Here is a 21,403-nt window from a genome sequence, read left to right as displayed (position 1 = left end):
CCGTAGTTTATAGACGCCTGCAACACCAGAACCATCGCAAGCGTGTTGCCGACCCAATCCCCAATCCCCCCAGGAGGATGTTTGTCATGTGCTTTGTCTCATTGTTACCGCTGCGCTAACACGTCATGGATGTAAGTGTTGAAAACACAGCATTACAGTTCAAAAGTCGATTCAAAACTTAAGCAGTAAATATTATCAAGTGTGTTAACATAATACTCTGGAGCAATACTTCCAAGACAATCCTCATATTATTAGCTACCGAGTTACACGGGACTAGTTCGCAATAACGCGCCAGCTGAACTAACACCTTCGAGTTACGGCAAACGCTTTGTACCTCAAAGCTTCTTTGTAATGTTTGATAGCGTTGTCTTGCTGTTCGGTCTCACGGAGAAAGTTTCCGAAGTTGTAGTGCAGTTTCGCGTTTTGAGGTAAACTCGCTAAATCCGCTCTGAAACAAAACACATTTGGACGGTGATTTACCGAATACGGAGACCGTAGTGCGAGGGTCTTAGGCTCGGGGTGAGTTCGTAAGAATGTTTATCTTAGTTGAAATTATTCTAAGTATTTTGATGTTGCTTTGAAAGTTTATTCTGTTATATATTAAAGGTTAAGAATAGCTATATATCTCAACTTATCGACGTCTAGTAGGGATACATAAAATCTCCTATCAAGAGTAAAAAACAAACAACAGAAACACAAATACCCATAAGATAAGCCTCTTCACCATCTACTAAAATATTAATCACATCGTAAAAATTGACTCTCATCATTTTTCCCTATCGCGCCAAAAGAAGTATAACTTCAAAAATTTTCCGAAGTAGATTGTATAATATTCAAGTTAATTTTAGCTGTTTGACTAACCTTAATAGAGTGGCTCGATCCCGCCAGTCGGCGTTGCGGCGGTGTGTGCGAGCCACGCCACTAGCGGCCAGTACCGCCAGCACCACCACCAGCGCTGCCTTCGCACCTGGCTTCGAGTACCACATGAGTTGCACGCCATACGCTGTTATTATCACGCTTCCGACACTACAAGTAAAATTTATTTATTTAAACTCCTTCGATTTCATTATTTTTATTCAGTCTGTAACGCTGTGAGAACTGCTTGGCAAAGGCTTCTGTCTCGTTTTAGATGAAAGAACGTACCTTAACGTACCAGTTGCTCCTCCATGGGTTGGCTGATACGAGTATATTCTCTACCATGAGTAACGATTGCTAGCATGTAAACTCTTTATAGAGCATTTTTTTTAAACGGTACAAAGGTGGAAATTGTGCCTAGTGGCATTCTCTTCCAGTTAACATTTAGAACAAATAGAAAAAAAAAAAACAAAAGAATATAATTATTTTAATTATTTTTTCAAACCTTATTTTATATTTAAAACTTTATTAAAATTTTTCATTTTTGAAGTAAATTAAAAAGTTAAATACTAACATTGTAACTACTAATAAGTAATATATATATATATATATATATATATATATATATATGTCTTCTACGTGCAGAAAGAGGCCTATGCCCAGCACTGGGATGATACAGACTGAATGCATTGTAAATATAATATATTATTTCTTCTACTGACTTAAGAACTCTTTATTTATCATCTTTGGCAGGACGAATAATGTTAAGGAAATCATTTAGCTTTACTGAATCGAATCAGACCTCAAATATCCCCCTAATACAAGTTAGCTGATAATATCATATAACACCCGGAAACGTTTGCTTAACGCAATGTTCGTGACTTGTTAAGAAGACCCACCAAAATAAACACCCTGACAAGAAACGAACCTGCAACAGTTAATGTTCACTGGAATATTTGTCAACGTTCATTAAAATGTTCTTCGTAGCTTTACAAAAAAAAATATTAACAATGAATATTATGGTAAATGGTTATAATATTGGAATTATAAAAGTTATAATATTAATATCATTACTTTTATATTACATGTAAATTCATAATTTTATTTTTATATTAATTGTTCCATTTTTATATAATTCTCGTTATTTGAAATAAATGTTCTTTTTGGAACGAAGTTCCTTACGGCAGGCTTGACATTTGGCTGGGCGACCGAACTGAAAAAAATGTGATACTAAAACCGTAAGAAAAATATATAACGGAAGTGACGTAATATCAGTCACACGACTGTATAATATAACGTTTGTAAAACATTAAAATATTACTAGTAACCTTTTTTTGAATTATTTATATAATTTTATACTGTCGACAAAAATAAATAAAGACACATGTTTTTTTATTTCACTTAATAGTTTGAATTATTATTATTATTATTATTTTGATGGATTTATTTTATTTTACGGTATTTGTTATTTTCTAAAATACTAAATTTCCTAAATACTTTTATGTACTTAATTAAAAACTAATCAACAAAATTTAAAAAAAAATAAGAACTAGAAAATATATATAAAATTCAACATTTTTTTTATTACATAGCCTTTACTTTCCGAAACGTCACCACAGGTAACGGTAGCTGTGGCTACGGTTACGTAATTTGGGACTAAGCCTCTCTTACGACTTAACTTGTTTCCTTATCATAGTAATATAAAAAAATATACTATCATGGATTATTTTCTGTAATAAAATATAGTTAAAATATATATAGAATGTACTTTTTTTAAACCTGATAATACATATGACATATAACATACCTCGGTATGTACAAAACTCGTTCTGCGATGACGAACCCGACAGTGACGAGGAGATTGCTTGCTGGAACAAATGGTACCACCAACAGCAACAAGCCAATCACAGCGGGGGTGTGTCTTTGGACCTAAATCAAACATGTTATGATAAGTAAGGGTGTCTAGTAACTAATAAATAAATCTATTTATTAGTTACTAGATCTCCAACTGTAATTGTGCAAAGTATCACTATCGCTTCAGCCTGTAATATTCCACTACTGGGCATAGGCCTCTTTCCCCATATAGGAGAAGGATCAGAGCTTAATCCACCACGCTGCTCCAATGCGGGTTGGCGGATATATTCCCTACTATGAGTAACGATCGCAATCAGGTGCACATGATAACAACCGGGACCGACGGCTTAACGTGCTCTCCGAGGCACGGTGGGGAGACCCACAAGGACTGCACAAACACCCAGACAACACAAATGTTTGTCATGTGCGGGGATCGAACCCGCAACCGGCAGCGCAATAGGTACAATAAGTAAGTATCAATATAGCTTATATTATTAGCAAGCTCACATCTCCAAATGATATATATGAAAACATAAGCTGTCTATTAAATCCTTATAAAATTCTGGTATGCCATTATATTTATGAATCAACATAGTAATCACATTGTTTTTAAACACATACAACTTTTGCATTAGTGCATAAAGCTTATACGTTTATACTGAGAATAAATGGTTTATGGATTTCTATTTATTTTGAGTAAGTGTGCGTGTTCCTTCACTAGCACACCCATTTTATAAATATCTTCAATATAGTTTGCAACTGGCCGACTACCCAACTCTTTACACAGATCTTAAGCCTATTTTCATGCCACGTTGTCTTATATAAGACAATTTTTTGCCGGCTTCAAAAAAGGAGGAGGTTAATCAATTCGACCGTATATATATATATATATATTTTTTATGTATGTTCGGTGATAACTTCGTCGTTTATAAACCGATTTTGATAATTCTTTTTTTGTTGGAAAGAAGATATCCCAAGTGTGGTACCATGATAAGGGAACCAGAATCTGATGATGCAATCCCAGAGAAATCGAGGGAAACCCTCGAAAATTATAGTGACGACTAGCGTTTGTTAATTTTTTTCGTCCACTTACGTTGTATTACTTGTCGATTTAATTGAAGTCGGTTTTTTTTTCATTTGCGAGCAAACACAATTATATAACAATATTTCAGAACAAACATGTATGACGTAATAAAATTGTTTGCTGCAATATTATAAACCCCAAAATACACTCAATTCCGCCTTTCCAATTCTGCCTTCTTTAATTGCACCAGTATTTTTTTTTTTGTCACTTAGTCGGCAAACAAGCGTATGGCTCACCTGATGGTAAGCGATTGCCGTAGCTTATAGACGCCCGCAACACCAGAAGAATCGCAAGCGCGTTACCGACCCAATCCCCAATCCCCCAGGAGCTCTGGTCACCTTACTCACCAACAGGAACACAATACTGCTTGAAAACAGTATTATTTAGCTGTGATCTTCTGTAAGGTCGAGGTACTCCCCAGTCGGGCTGCTCCATATTTTGAGCAGGAAATACCTGCTGTGCCCTACCTCAGTTGTTCAATTCAATATTAGTTCAAAATTTTTATATATTTTCACACAAATATCGAATGAAAACCTTTCAAATCTTTATTAGACGTCAATAATGATATTCAATTTACTCCCACATTATGAAGTACACATAGATCATACAGATATTACTTATTAATATAATATCAAAGAGAAAGCACATCAATCACGAATCGTTATTAATGTTAGCAGATACGTAAGATAAATTACAGACAGAACGTGTATTTCAATCTAAATCATTTTCATACAGGCAATTTCGTTTGACCCGACAAATATTTGACGATACGCCGATTTTCATGAATTTACGATTAATTTTAAATGTGTCTTTTCTTTTAATTTTGAAAATATTTCGAGTACTCAAATACGAGTATCTTGAATGCTTATGATATTTATTTATTTATTATGTAAACAACGTCCACGGGCCATTAGTTGCCCATGCCATTTTTACTACATAAAATATTTGTATACAGCAATTATAATATTTTTGCATTAAATATTAAGCGGATTGCTTGTGGAGAATATTAACTAATAACTGTCATAAAAAGAAGACTTTAATGATAAGACTTATAGCATAATATATTGTTATGTAAAGGTTATCGTAACGTCAAAATCCTTAAGCGTAAGTATGTAGTGTACCTCGAATATGGATCCATATGGTATGGCTTAAAAGTATATACTTTGGCTATTGAAATAATAAATTTAGTATATTTTATATATTTGGTAAAAATAAAATATTGATAGAATTTTTTAATAAATTTTATAATGCAAGTTTATTAAGTAGTAGACTAATTATTGGAAAATTACGATGTCGATTTAACGTCGCAATATCTGGCACAGATGCAATGAATAGCTATGGTTGAACTCTGTAAGTTTTTACTTTTTAGAAGATTTCAGAATGGAAGAAGATTTTTTGTCTAGTTAGACATAATTATATATTTTTGGGGTGGTCATTTGGTGTGATTATTTCTATTTTGTTTTGTCTTGTTTCGTATGTATGACAGTCCGACGATTTTTCTAACGTGTTCTGAGCGACAAATATAGTTTCTACTTTTAATATTTGGGTTAAATTCTTTACAAAAAATAAAACCGACTTCTATTTTTTACATCGACAACAGATACAGACGTTGATAGATGAAAAATAGTCAAGTATGCGCAAAATTAGAGATAATGCAAAAAGTACTAATAAGGTCTCGATAAAATTTAAATGCGACCACATCAAAAAGCACCACTTTTTAATTAAAAAAATAATGATAAAGTTCGGTATGCCCAGTAAAAAAAAACATTAAAAAAAATACAGTCGAATTGAGAACCGCCTCCTTTTTTGAAGTCTGTTAAAATATGGTGGCGATCTGATAGTAAACTCAATGTGCGCTCAAAAAAAAGTCCTTAATTGTTATAAGAAAACCAAGATCTAGTAACTAGAGCAACTTGTACAAGTTTTAATATAATAAAACGCTTATGCTAATATAGATCTCGACTCACGCGTATTTAGCACGGTTAAGCTTGGTTTGACCTATGTTAAGTTCATTATTACAGTATCTAAGAATAGTTCATATCATCTCATGTATCTCACCTCCAAATCACTAATACATCTATAGCACAAAAGCAGCAAGGCCCCAAAAGCAGCACAGGTGATAAAATTCCTCGGGTCCCAACCGCTGGTGATGAGAGGAACGGAACCCATCTGCCAGTCGTGGCTGAGGGTCCACGGACAAAGGAGTAGCCACCAGTTAAAGGCGGCCAAATAGCAAAAGGTCATTAATCTGAAACAATGAATGTAAAACATACTTAGGCGATTTATTTGTACACATTTGGAAAATGGTAATATGGATTTTTAAAAGTCTTTGTCATTTGTTAAGTGGTCCTTCCTTGAGCGCAGTTGGTAGTGTCTCATCCGATGTCCTCTGTGTATGTTTGATTATAATTATATAAAAGAATAGAAAAAGTATAAAAGTAAATTTAAACTTTATATTTGTAATGACAAAGAAATTGCTACAAGATTTTTTTTTAATATTTGAAGAACTAAAGTCATATTTTTGTACTTTTGGTTTCTGCTTTTTGTTTTGTTTTTTCAATCTACTCGATTTCGAAAATAGCTTTAATAGTTTTGGATTCGCTTCCAACATCATTGGAACTCTAGTTAAAGTTTATCCAAGGACTAACAATAGAAAACAAATTAGACCGAGTTAGAAGTTGGCAACGATACAATGGAACGTAAATTAATGTCAAGTGAAGCAGAGTGAACTTTACAATGGCGTATAAATTATGAAGTTCGTTTTAGAATATTAGAAGAACTTCGTAAAGTTTTCGTGGTTAATTCTGTTTATCTTCGACGTAATTTTATTCGAGTTCTTGACTAGAACATTTTACTAATTATTATAAACGATGATCATTGAAAGAAATTTAATAACTGAAAAATAATAATTTTATTATTAATTTTATGTGAAAATTACAAGAACATTCGAGAATAAATTAAAAACAGCTAAGTTTTTATTTAGTAACTTGTATACCTGGCTTAAAAATTGGACGAGATTTGTTGAGCACTCAACAAGTTTGAGCACGCTACAGCAGTTCGAGTAATTAATTACCAAAAATATATTTGCATATTTCGGTAGAAATTAAAGTTAATATTTCAACGTATTTTTGTTAATAAAAGTTATGTAAAAATAAGTAAAATGGATATTATTGCGAATATACAAAACATTCGTTTAATGATAATACATTGTTCCAAGAAACACAACCTTAATCTAACGTTGATATTAATATTATCGTTCGAATTTACAGTGGCGATACAAATGTTGGATATGACATACAGATGAATGTGATCTGATAGTTTGTATTCGTGTTACGTTTGATTACAAAACCGATATCTGGAGTTTTTTCTTAACTAAAAACATTACCATTCAACGGCGTGACAAAAATCATAGTTGAAACCCCATCATGTAAGTTTCAAATGTGATCCCTCTTGTAGCAGTGATTTAATATTATGAACCCAAAATTACCAATGACTAACAGGCTAAAAATTCCGTCTGACGTTTTAATAATAAAATAATAATGATATTATTATATGTGTGTAGTTATTGTATTTACAAGCGAAGTAAACTAACAAGCTGCTTCCGTTGAAACCGCGTATGACAAGTTCCTTGAATGGAACTTGTCCGTCCTTATCGATAACATTGTATGAAATACGGAATTCATAATAAGATATCTACTTCACAGTCTAGACACGTCTATTTATATGTATTACAATTATTATAGTATATTACGCTAACTGAGACTTTGTTACATTTGTTGTAACTAACGATTTCTAATATACGTAACTTTATTTATCTGAAACTTTTTAAATCAATGCTTATTTTAAAGGTAGTTTGAAAAAACGTAGTTATCAAAACAGAGAGCCTATTGAAGTAGTGAAAATTTATTGGTATAAATCTTATATAGAATTTTTATAAAATTCTTGTGTCAAAATGTTAATTACAATATCCCTAAGAAACGACTGAACCGATTTTTATGTAATTTCGTGTGCATAACGGGTAGGTCTGAGAATCGGCCTACATCTTTTTTTCATATCCCTAAGTTATAAGGGGGGGGGGGATTAATGGGGGTTAATAACATATATGGCAAAACAATGTTTGCGAAGTCAGCTAGAGTAATATAAAATTATTGATATACCTATTATAAGTAAAAAGTCTGACCTAAAAAATCACTTCTACTAAAAAGATTATCCTTAATTCTTAGAATAATTAATTGTTTTACTTATTTTTTTTTTTTAATTTTTAATGAACAATGTTTATAATTGAAATAGCGGTGAAAATTTTAACATTGCTTTACAATTAGGAGTTTGTTTTATGAGCTGATATTATCAAATATTTTTAAGTTCACGTGGTGCTGTACTGGTAGAGTGTGAATAATTTATTACAGTCAGATAAAGTGAACAAAGTTCTAAATCGTTTTAATGCTGGAACAGGTTGAGAAAGAACTGCTTAAAAACATGTGTTTTAATCTAATATTAATAACAAATTAACAGTTTAACGGTCAGTTTCAATAATCCATTGATCTCTGAATTTTGACCTGAATTCCATACGAATTGTGTCCAAAACCTAGCTAGAGATAGATAGACTGAAAATGGCTGAAAGATATCGTATGCAAATATAAAATTATAGTCTACAAAATATCAAGCAAGAAAAAACAACAAATAATTGAATAAATTACTTTATTCGTAATGATATCGAAATAAAATCACGCATGACATAATAACACTCTTTTGTTTCACACACAACATATTTACAGGTAACGCAAAAAAGCTACACGTATTACCTGCAGATTTAGATAATACCGGTTATTTTTAATATACTTTTAACAGCTTACCTTACAAAAAAACTTGGGTGGAATGCAGCAGGATTGTCCTGAGCTGAAAATGTTGGCCAGGTCCCTTGAAGCAGAGCAAGGCGAAGGCAGACCAGCAACGATAGAGAGACCAGAACTTTCGTCGTCCTTACTGACAACCCTGTGCATTTCTTGTCGATCTTCAAGGAACAAAGTGACCTAAAATATACAATATTATATTAATAAATCAAGGAAATTAATAGTCAGTAGGTATAATAAAATGTAAATTGTAAGGAGTAATCAAATCGAAAAAAGTAAAATCAAAGAAAGAAAAAACCCGTCTAAATCATTGTGAATGTGTCTAGGTAACTATCTGGCTTACATCCTTATGTTTTTTGAAATCATCTTTGTGACCATACCGTCGATGATAGTATTGTTTAATTAATAAATGAGAAGCGATTTTTAATAAGTAGGGTAGACGCAAAACTTTTGTTTGACAAATGTGTTTTCGTAACTATTGTAGTTGTAAATGTTATAGCAATATGTATAAGTGTTATATAAAATGTGTGAGATTGTTACTTGCGGACAAGGAAAAGGGCTTTTGCAAGTAAATATAGTGTAATACACGCTTTTCTTAATGTTACAAATAAATAAATAAATAAAAAATTAAAATAAAACTAAGTCCCGAATTTTTATATGTTGTTAGTGTTACATGATCATATCATCGTAACAACTGCTGGTTACAGGCCTCTTTCTCAATGTAGTCGAAGGATTCGAGCATAATCCACCACGCTGCTCCACTGAAGGTTGGCGGATATATCATGAGTAACGATCGCTATCAGGTGCATATAATAACATCGGAACTAACAACTTAACGTGCTCTTCGGGTTCCGGTGGGGAGACCCACAAGGAAAGATATCCAAGCCGTAAACTTATATTTTTACAAAGACAAATATCCACCCCGAGCGGGAATCAAACCTGCAAAACGCCGTTGTTTAAGGCGCCTATACGCACCACTACACCAGAACATTTGTGGTCTAACCATAATTAATACTCGCTCGTAATTCGTATATTAATAGAAATAAATAGTACAAAAACCCATATCCGTCACAAATAATATTTATAGTCTGTACTATTGAAACAAATTGACCATCACAAAAACAAACAAATTCTGATTCGGCATTTATTAGCGTGTAATAAATAAAACAAATAGCACAATATCGAACCTAATATTATAAATTGGAAAGCGGGTTGTTTATATGCCAAGGCTATTTTTGTTTTAAAACTCAAATTAAACAAACATTTCATAATTTAAATGATGCATGTTTGCGAAATACATGGCTTTTGTAGTTTAACTAGGTTTTATTTAATATGGCGAAACCGACTGAGCATATTTAGAAGGTTGTTTGTTTTAATAGTCTGGTAGCTTAACATCGTATTTTTCGTTTATCACAATAAATGTTATTTAATAATATAGCTAGAATGTTTTATGTTTGTGTAATGAGCCTCAACAAAGAGCTTAATATATTCTGCAGTATTAACTTAAATATGCTACAATGTTCATGAATAATTTTAATGAATATTACATTTCTAAATTGAATAATAATTACGATGATATTTTTTTATAAGTCAGTCAGTCAGTCAATCCAACCTATCGCTATCCACTACTGGACATCCTAGCCACCATCGACAATTAGATCATATTTAATTTACGTAAGTATCGACACTTAATTGGAGAATATATCCTACATATAGATATTTTCTATTTTCAATTACATTTATTTGGCTCAACTACTTTTTTGGTGCGAGAACGTATTTTTATAAAAAACTAGCTGATCCGGCGAACTTCGTATCGCCTAACACAAACTTTATCGTATGGTATTAAAGTTCAAATTGACTTTTAAGTATTATCACAAATCTTTTGTAGGGAGTATAGAAAAGTGTTGTTTTTAGACTTTTTCAGGAAATTTAAATTTTTTTTTTTTTAGAATTTTTCTCTCCGTAAGAACCATCCTCGTACTTCAAGGAACATTTTAAAAAAAGAATTAGCGAAATCGGTCCAACCGTTCTCGAGTTTTGCGCTTAGCAACATTAGCATTTTGCGATTCATTTTTATATATAAGAAGATTACATTCATTTGGCTGAACTACTTTTTTGGTGCGAGAACGTATTTTTATAAAAAATAGACATCGCCCTTGACACTTAAGTAATACATATTTTCCTAATAGTAAAATTAACTATGATGCCTAACCCTATCATCAACATATATTACACCATTTTGCCATTTTAAATACATTTTACCATTTCGTATATTTATATTTGTTTGTATTAAACATAGTTGCAGGTAAAAATATTAAAACCAACCCGTAACATACACACATAGAAATAGCAGATATCCGAAGTAAATTTCCACAAATATACAGATAGAGAAACATAGATACGATATTCGATATACAAATTCAAATATGAAGCGGTAGAACGTACAAGATTGTTCATATCTACCTACTTGGTTGCGTACATGTAATCCATCGACTGCCCTATGACCTATGAACGGTCGACGAAAATATACATACTGACTCTTTGATGCTATTCGTATCATAAGTTTTGACCAGGATACAAACTCATATTGAACCACAGAAATAGTAATAAAATACTATTTCTGTGTATTGAACCACAGAAATAGTTTGGGGTATAACTATTTCTGTGTATTGAACAAACAAGTGATAGATGACCAACCCGTTGGCCCAGTTTGTGGTGATTATGGTTTCTACTCGGGGGGTTGTGGGTTCATTTCTCACCCTTTTTTTACCCTTCCAGCTCGGTGGCACCGGAGAGGGTATGTCAGACTTTTACTGACCAAAAAACCACTACGCGTCAGCAGTCATCCGCCTGGGTGGGGCGAGATGGGGTCGCGCTAGCGTATATGAATATATCTGCATTTCTTTTTAAAAAAAATGTATATTTATTATAAGACTGTTACCTACCAGGCATCAAGTTGCCAACCTTAGGGACAGACAAAAGTATATATATATGAATGTTGAATATTATATTTTTAGGTATTTGGTCCTGGATGAAAGGACACGGCCTGGCTCGGTACAGACAGATATAATGTGGCTCGTAAAATATATTATTACGTTTAGTCTCCTTCGCACTTGAACCCCTTTATGCTAAATTCAGACCTATTAATTATCAGATTCCGATTAAAATATGATCCAATAACTTTTAGATTTTAAATCACACTGTCATTAAAATGGACATAGTTTAATATCTGATAAATGTTTAAATTCCAAACTTCGAACAAAAGACATAAATCGAGTCTAATTACCATTCATCCCATTATGTAACGAAGATCGAAAATGATCCATCAAACTTGGCGTCCCCAGCTGGCAAATAGTTAAATGAATCGGTTCGATGAGATATGACTAAAAAATTTTTGGAAGATCGATGTTTAATGATCGCAACATTAAAATACTTTCTTCTATCACAGGCTACTGATCTGTAGTCCATAATATGTAAATCAACAAAAACAAATAAAATATATATACATGCATTTTATAATTACATACATATATGACATTTAAAACCGAATTATCAACACAGGCAACAAGAACCTGTGGTTTATTTATTTTTTATACAACTAGGTCGGCAAACAATCGTACGGCTCACCTAATGGTAAGTGATTACGGTAACACCAGAAGCATCGCAAATGCGTTGCCGAACCTGTCCCCAATTCCCCCATGAAATCTGGTCACCTTACTCACCAACAGGAAGACAACACTGCTTGAAAATAATTTTACTTAGCTGTAATCTTCCGTAAGGTCGAGGTACAGTAGTACCCCAGTGGAGCTGCTCCATATTTTGAGCAGGAAATTTCTGCTGTACCTTACCTCAGTTACGTAGGACGTATTTTACTGACAATAAATGTTTAAATAGTACCTAAAATAAACTCTAAAATCACGCCTAAACAATCATATTTAATTGTCATATTTCTGCCGAAAACCAGAGAAACATACAAAAACATTTTAGGTCAGCAGGTAACAAGCGTTATAACAGTTTGTTTATCATTCCAAAGACTGTCAAAAACTTTGTTGTATGAAAGGTTCTCCCAAATTTTGACGCGTTGCATTTTAGAATATTGCCTTGTCTTATTTATGATTTTAGGTATCGTATGATATTACATATCTATGGCAGAATTGGTCACGCCAAATAACTAAGCTAATCTGAATAAAATTTGGCAATTTTCGTAATTACTACGAGTATATTATGTATACCACAGGAATTTAGTTTGATACACACAAGCTAAAGTCAAAGTCGAAATACACGAGTAAACACGAAAAAAGCCGAATGTAGCCATACGGCTTTTTACTACTTTAAAATGGAGCAATTTAAGCGATTAGGTACATATCAATTTGTTCTAACAAATTTTCAAGTAACTCACACCTCACTTGTTTTAATTAAATCTTACGTATTACATGAACATTACTCAATAGCTAGTAGCGTATCACGTTCAATAAATTATTTCCAACTTAATGAGACAATTTCATCTCAGGCTCTCGTTTCGTAATTTAGTGCTCAGTATCAATAATGAGGGAAATTTTATTACATTTAAATTGAAAAGCAATTACTCGACTTGAAATGTGTATTTTGTAATACTCCTATGTTGCTTTCATGTTTCAAATATTAGATAATTAGATAGTTTGAATCAAAAGGTTTCTGCTAGTATTATTAAATTGGAAAATCACATGACAGAAATTTTTAATAATTTTAGTATTAACTTCAATTGGAAGCTTTAAATGTAAAGTTATCGTTATGAACGACATTATTTCGACACAACATAACACATTTATACTAACCTAACTCATAAAAGTGAACTTTACAATAGAGGCTAATAAAAGGGAAAAACGTGATACCTGTAATATTAATTAAAAAACTTATTTGAAATTTGGTATCTTTAATAGTTAATTTATTCATTGCAATTTCACAATCTTTATTATTACAAAAAAAAAACACATTTATTCAAGTTGCATTAAGAAAACCAACTTATCGAAAATTCGAGTTGGCGTAGTATAAATTGTTGGTGTTGATTTATTTAATTATTTATACTCTTTATTGTACGTAATAAAAAGCAAAAAAATAAGATATTACAAATAAAGAAAAGTGTATGTACAAAGGCGGTTTTATCGCTAAAGCAATCTCTTCCAGACAACTATTGTGCATATTGGACACGGTTTAGTGAAAGTGATAGGGAAGTATACATAGAGAAGTGACGAATAGTGTCAGCTAGGATGATTTCAATTAGCCAGTAAAATCATTGTAATTAAATACCATTACAATAGACATACATATACAACATAAGACATTACTACATCATGATTCAACAATAGCATCTGAAGAAAAGATTTGGAATAAACCTTTTGCCTTTACTTGTCTATGGGTTTATTTTTGGATATTGTTCACGACGCTATGTTTACTACTTGGATCAAAGAAACCCATTCTCTAATTATAATCTATTTGACCTGTACTTCAACTCTTGCATTGCAATAATAATAGTGTTTGCACGCAAACGAAAAAATAAAGAAAAGTTCAATTACATCGATAAGCAATGTAGGTAGACGAAAAAATAGTCTAGTCTGTACGCATTATTATATATAACTTGAAAAGTACTTGTCCGATCTTGATTAAATTTAAATGAAACTACATGACAAACAAAAACTTTCAATTAAAAAAAGAATCATCAAAATCGGTATACCCAGTAAAAAGTTGAGATTAACATTCGTAAAAAATACAGTCGAATTGATAACCTCCTACCTGCTCCCTTTTTGAAGTCGTTTAAAAAGTATTTATTCACAGTTAAGGACTTTGAGACGTATAATGATGTTTTATTTGGCAACTATAGTGTCAAAAAAAATGTTCATCAGAATAGACCATTATTGGCACATCCATTCAAAGACAGCGTAATGCAAATCTTAGTTTACAGCATTGTCGCTATATTGGTACCGAGGAAGATATTTGTTTCTGAGAAACTATAAGGTTATATTCGAAGATTAAGAGGCATTGTCTACACATATATAACTTGGCATATGAAATTGTATAATTTAAGATTACCATAAGGAAAATTCATACCTTTTGACAAGTGGCCAACATCTGTAAAAATCTATCGCTAGATTGAGCAGTAGAACTGTTACGCCTGTCTCCTTAGCCAGCATACTGAGAGCTCCAAGGACCACGCTCAGCCAAACACACTTCTTATTGCTTGTAGGTCTAGAGAAAATAAAATTAGATAACATTCAAAAACATTGACTTTAATATTAAAAGTGTAAAAATAGAACATCTAAACTTGAGAAAAGTTAGCGAAGGTCATGTTTACGTTATTAATTCATGGGATGATAAAAAAGTCACAGTTTCTTGGGAAATTTTATGTTGTTACAAAAAAGTTTTCGTCTATATTTACAAAATAACCTCCTAAATCCTAAGATCCTAAATAATAAGATCCTACAGAAAATTCCTTTATTTTAGTTTTAATTAGACTTAAAAAAACTGGTTATCTGTAAAGTTGGTTAACGGACGATAGTTTAACGTGACATCGTCATAACAAAACATATCCTCGGACGCATAGGCATCGAGTGGAAGAGAGAGAGATGCGGCGAAAGTGTACAATGAGCGTAACGGAACAATCAGAGTAACGGGACAATAAGTCATCATTTTCGTGCATGCAGCCGGCGTTCATCCATTTATTAGACGTTGTCGCGGCAAAACTTACACATCAATACAACATTTTTTTGTTTTACAATATCTAACAATTCCTCTATACTTAAAGCGTCAAAATGATTTACTGAATATTTTAAACCATGAACGCAATGTACAGTATGTGTAATTATCCGGAATACAACGTTTTACTCGACCGAGGTCCGCCTATCGCCGTTTTGTAAATGACCGATAAATTATAGACTGTTAGTGGCGAGAAAGCATTGCATTATATTTTACCTATATTTAATCTGATTGAGTGATATATAATGACACGGCTATTACGAAAATGAGCGGAATGACACGGCCCTTATTATTAAAAGACGGTTTTAAAACATACACACATACATACATATAATCACGCCTTTTCCCACAGGGGTAGGCAGAGACAACTTCTTTCCACTTGCTACGATCCTTACATACTTCTTTCGCTTCGTCCACTTTCATTATTCCCTTTATACGTGCTCTTCGGTTTAGGGTACTCTTGACCTGGTCTCGGAACGTCCGCCTAGGTCTACCCCTTCCAACCCTTCCATCCACACTCGCCTTATACACTTTTTTCGTCAATCGTTCTTCACTCATTCTCTCGACATGACCAAACCATCTGAGCATACCTTTCTCAATTTGTCACTACATCTTCTTTCAGACCACAACGTTTCCTTATATCACTATTTCTTATCCTGTCGCTCAGTTTAACTCCTATCATACTTCTTAACGCTCTCATCTCAACTGCAAAAATGAAATTAAAATCGATATTGAATTTCTGTGGTTAATAATTAATATCATAAAAATGTTTTACACATAGCGTTGTTCACGAATATTCGTTATAACTGTTATCCTTTAAAATTACCCAGTCATCCACATCGTTGTAAAAATACAAATTACTACCTAATTTCGTATATATTTATTCTGTAGTTTGGGCATGATAAGCGGTTGACCTAAAGATAGATAGATAGAAAAAGTAATAATTATGTTAGATGGCAAACGAAAAAAAAATACTTCAGTTTCATTGAAAGGTAAACGATAAAATCGTCAACTAAATACCTGTTATCAAAGACGACTAAAAAGTAGTCATCAAATCTCGATCAAATTTAAATAGGACCACGTGACAATCATCAGATTTCGATGAAAACAATAATCATCAATATTAGTATACTCAGTAATAAGCTATGCGGTATAATACAACGTAGGTCGACGAAAAAATAGTCAAGTAAATACGCTTTATTAGATATAACTCGAAAAGTACTTATTAGAACTCGATTAAATTTGAATGTGACTACATGGCAACTTTCCGATTTAAAAAAAAATTATCGTTCTGAGGTAACATTAAAAAATTACAATGGAAATAAGAACCTCCTGTTTTTTGGAAGTGGGTTAATAAAATGTTTTGATATTACAGTCCCCTTGGGAGAAGAGATACAAATCAAACTATATAAGCGCAGACGAAGCTTAAGATACAGCTTAATGTAGATATAATGCCATACATATAGAGATATAATCCTTTTACATTTACGCGCGTTTCCCTTCAAAGGCTCATACTGTCTGTACATTTTGTACCATTATAGGAATCTGTCTCCGCTGTAAACGTTTAGTAACAGCTGCCGTCGAGGAAATCCATTCAAAATAATTATAAATCACACAAGATTATTTTATCTTAATATTTTTGCAATATCGTCTCTTTGATAAATATTACTGGTTGATTATTATTTGACGTTTAATTAAACGACTCGTGTAGCAACAATAAGGGAAGTTTGGTGATTATTTATTTATTTATTTTATTTTATACTTTATTGTACACCGCAAATATATATACAAACAAAGCATGAAGATAGTTACAGACAGTGAAGTACAATGGGCGGACTTATGGCTAATTAGCCATTTCTACCAGACAATCCATGGTGATATTTATCAATTAAGTGAATTGCGTTGTTGGTTCCCCTGCGATAGTAAAAAAAAGTGAATTTGTTTGTTGAGGTTTGGATCGAAATTAGTCTTACATAATTAAAATTTACCAATAAAAAATTATATGATTATTAAAAATTTTAGTCCAAGTCGGTCGATCCTTTGATGTTACTACTAGCGAAAATATAATTTGAATGCGGAAAGCATTATTTGTAATAAATATATTTCAATAAACAGGATAAGGCTAATTTCCGGAAATATTATTATATAGGCTTATTTTTAACCGGCCTACAAAAAAAGGAGAAGGCCCTCAATTGAAGAGTTTTTTTTTTATTTGTGTTACCTCAGATTTTTTTACTGGATGGACCGATGTCGATGATCCTTTTTTTAATCGAAAGAAGTTGCTTGTCATGTAGTCTCATTCAAATTAATTGAGATCTAAGAAGCACTTTTTAAGTTATATTTAATAATGTGTATTTACTTGACTATTTTTAGTTAACCTGCGTTGTATTATTCTTCATAATTTTTTACTGATCTTCAAATTTGATTGAGATTTGATGACTACTTTTTGAGTGATCTTTGATAACGTATATTTGATAAAAAATTTTCTACCTACGTTGTATTACTTGACGATGTAATTAAAGTCGGTTTTTCATATTCATATCATACTAAATAATTCGTTAGCATTAAGTTTGAAACAAAGCCAATGCAATCTTAAATTATTTAATTGCGTAGGAAACGCATGAAACATTAGCTATTCAGAAAAAAGTAAACATCCGTGCCCACATATTTAAAGTTTTATCAGTCTAATAGTGGAACCATTTGGCTAATTTTGGTTTTTAAAAAGTCCGTATCAAAAATTGAGTTCTCTGTGTTCTCCTAACTTTAGTAAGGATGATGAATAGGATATGGTCGTTGCGTGTAAGGCGATAATTTAATTACTATTAGTAATGTATATTGCTCCTTACCTATGGTACACTAAAAGCGATGATAGGAAAAATATGCAAGCGAGCACATCCGCTCTACCGACCACGCCGGCTACCTGTGAAAAAATAATTACATTCTATTCATAGTTGGAGAAACATTATTTTTGGAAGTATTATAACCAAATTCACTTCAGAGAAATAATTTTAAATCAACATCAAAAATCAAAATCAAAAACAGCTTTATTCAAATAGGCCATGAGCACTTTTGAATCGTTATTTTACAAATAAAATTAAAAATATATATTATTTTTGTAAAAGTAAAACTACTACCGATTCGGAATGTAGATTCTGCAGAGAAGAATCGGCAAGAAACTCCGCAGTTACTCTTTTGAAAAATAATATATAAACTGTGTTTTAGTACAAAATTAGTAACATGTTGCATAAAATACAGCGTCACTAAGTCCACACATCTTTATCAACTATGTAATCCTGCACCGAGTAATAAGCTTTATCTATTAACAAAAACTTTAAATTTATGTTGAGAGATAAAGATTAAGACGAAAAGAGATAAAGTAGTAAATAATAAATATGTACATCGAAAGATATTTTAACATTTTTTTAATGATTGTATTAGATTTATTTACGACATAAAGTCAGAAAAGAGTATAAAATTTCAGTTTTTAAAACATTTACTGTATAAAAAATTTAATAAAATGAAACTAATATGTAAAAATTCAACCACATTTAAAAATGAATTTTGAATACTTATTGTATAGTAACTAATGCTAGCTCTACATTGAAATTCTAAATATTGATTTTACTAAGTAAATATTAAATGAAATTCATTTATTAGTATTCATATTTAGTTTTAACTTTCTGCTATAATTGTCCGATCCGGACTGAGATTCAGAAAATGGATAAAAATGGAAAAAATATATAATTTGGAAATAATGGTGCCATTTTTTATAGATATATCTTTAATCATAGTAAAGCAGACAAGCACATAGACATTTAAAATACTTCGCATTTATAATATGCCTATGTATGTATATAGATTTACAGGAACCTTTACAACCCCTAATACATATTTATGAACTAGGAACGTTGTATAAAATCATCGAGGAACATGCGAGGAGCAAGCTGAAAATATTTGCATTTACATATTTAGTGTATTGCAAAAGTCTATAATACTTGTAACCTTTAAAACTTGGGTTTTAAAACTTTAATAAAATAGATTTTAATTTAATTTTTAAATAACAAATATATTTAAAAATATTATTTATTTTATTTTATCTTTAAAACTTCGGGTAAAAAATAATAAATGATCTCATCTATCAAATCAAACCAATAAAAACTTCAAAGTTATTCCTTTGAATTGTTTGCGGGCCCATTCTCTTCTTTTTTTTAACTACCCCTTTATTTAACCCCCTTTCCCTTATAAGCACCGTACTTTCAGTGACAATACCGATCGCTTACTGGTTATTTCGTGTACCATGTAGGTAATTAAGTATAATTATTTTACGAAAACTATTTAAAAAAAAATCTCAATTTATTGTTATTCGGGGTACCGCCTCAGTGTGTACGGGATGGACTGCGAACAACAGCGCAGCAAGTGCAGCGAACGGGCGTTGAAGTCTTGCGATGGTGACGCAGGCCCGCGCGACGAGCGCACAGCACGCTGCGTGTAGCGAGACATTGCAAGCGTGCCACCACCACGGCTTTAAGCCCGTTAACGCGTAGTTCAGTCTGTAACAAAATTAAGATGTTTTATTAAATCAGTCTAATTTAAGTAAGACAAGTTACATCGTGTAGAACACGACTGAGAAAACTCAACGAAACATTTATTTGTCACGGCAAATCTATAGTTATTCATTCACAATACACACTTTAAACTACATTGAATACGATATAACACTTATCAATTATACGCCACTTATCGAGCAGCAACGCTAGCCGCACAATAATTAAATAATAACTGCTTCTTCACTTACAAATTATCATATTTATAGGACAACAATCCCGCTAATACATGACAAATACGGTGACTGATTAGTATTCCGGTACTTCAACAAATAATAATAATCAAAATAAGAACATTTAAATGATAACAGTATTATTGTTTAACTACCCTGCAAAATAGATAACAAAAATAGTGACTGACTAATCGTAAATTAATAGGTATTAACCATTCGGTAGATGGCGTCACCTTCTTTTTACAGTTCCGGTACTAAGCGAATAAACAATAAAAGTAATATCGACACAAAATCCAATATTTTAACTTTTGTCAGAATTACAAATTTATATGCTAATAATCGTGTACAAAATGGCACATTTTACAAAATATGTATTAGTATATAGTATTGCATGGAAACAAAAGTAATAGGATATCTAAAAATTCAAAGTAATCTGTATTATAATTTTTTTTATATAATTAATTCGGCAAACAAGTGTCCGGCTCACCTGATGGTAAGCGTTGAAATCCGACAATGATTCATTTCGAGAAGACATTTTAAAATATTTCATAGCGCAAACTAAAGTACTACTAAAGTTTACTGGCGCTAAGTTCGGCTTGTTTGCGAACTACTCGTCGCATTGTTTGAGTTTACACAGGGTGTAAGGGCCAGGATAATTGTTTTGAAACTTACGAGCTTCGTTTTATTTGTTGGCTTGTTGCTTCTGTTGCGATGGGCTTGTGACGTAAAATAGTAATTGTGACAATTAATTAATGAAATAAAATTAAATCTTAAAGTTAAAACGTGAAGTAAATAAAGCAGATTTAGAATTATCTTAATTTATGCTGATGTTGTAATATTAATGAACAATCTTTAATTATTCGCTTAAATACAAACGCGAAATAATTATCCTTAGGGTCTGACAACCAAACAAAAAGAAAATCATAATTATAAATTGAATAAATTTTGTGGTCACGTCATGCAACATGTTCAGTAACAGTACCAAAAAATAATGAGTTAACTGATTTTTTTATAGATTAGATAGATTTCTATCGATAGATAGATAGCATTATCCACCACAATGCACCAAGCGGGAATCCGAGCTGATGACGTTTTGTTTTAAGTTTTATTTTCAGATTCTTCTCGGGTTCGATGTAAGAGGAAAATATCGTAAAAAAGCTACATCCGCAAATCTTTAGTAGATCAGCGTTATATGATGCCCTCGTTTTCCTTAATAGTTAATAGTATTACTTAACAAGAGATATTTATAGAAAA

The 21,403-nt window shown here is 32.0% G+C and overlaps 1 protein-coding gene across 1 annotated transcript in view; it reads right to left on the bottom strand.

Moving 5' to 3' along the window:
* The window catches only part of LOC123669969 (protein O-mannosyl-transferase TMTC1-like), a 108,373-nt gene that overhangs the window by 9,311 nt on the left and 77,659 nt on the right, over positions 1-21,403 (bottom strand). Inside the window, exons 2-9 of the mRNA XM_045603476.1 lie at positions 19,745-19,922; positions 18,219-18,292; positions 14,728-14,865; positions 8,647-8,823; positions 5,852-6,041; positions 2,663-2,784; positions 862-1,026; positions 335-448 (exon numbers count right to left, since the gene is read on the bottom strand). Coding sequence (XP_045459432.1) covers positions 335-448; positions 862-1,026; positions 2,663-2,784; positions 5,852-6,041; positions 8,647-8,823; positions 14,728-14,865; positions 18,219-18,292; positions 19,745-19,922 — 1,158 coding nt within the window. The remainder of the gene's footprint in view (positions 1-334; positions 449-861; positions 1,027-2,662; positions 2,785-5,851; positions 6,042-8,646; positions 8,824-14,727; positions 14,866-18,218; positions 18,293-19,744; positions 19,923-21,403) is intronic.

The sequence above is a fragment of the Melitaea cinxia genome, chromosome 4 (assembly GCF_905220565.1).
Source record: "Melitaea cinxia chromosome 4, ilMelCinx1.1, whole genome shotgun sequence".
Classification (NCBI taxonomy): Eukaryota; Metazoa; Arthropoda; class Insecta; order Lepidoptera; family Nymphalidae; genus Melitaea; species Melitaea cinxia.
Note: the sequence above shows the minus strand (reverse complement) of the source record. Positions and strands in the feature narration are given on the sequence as shown.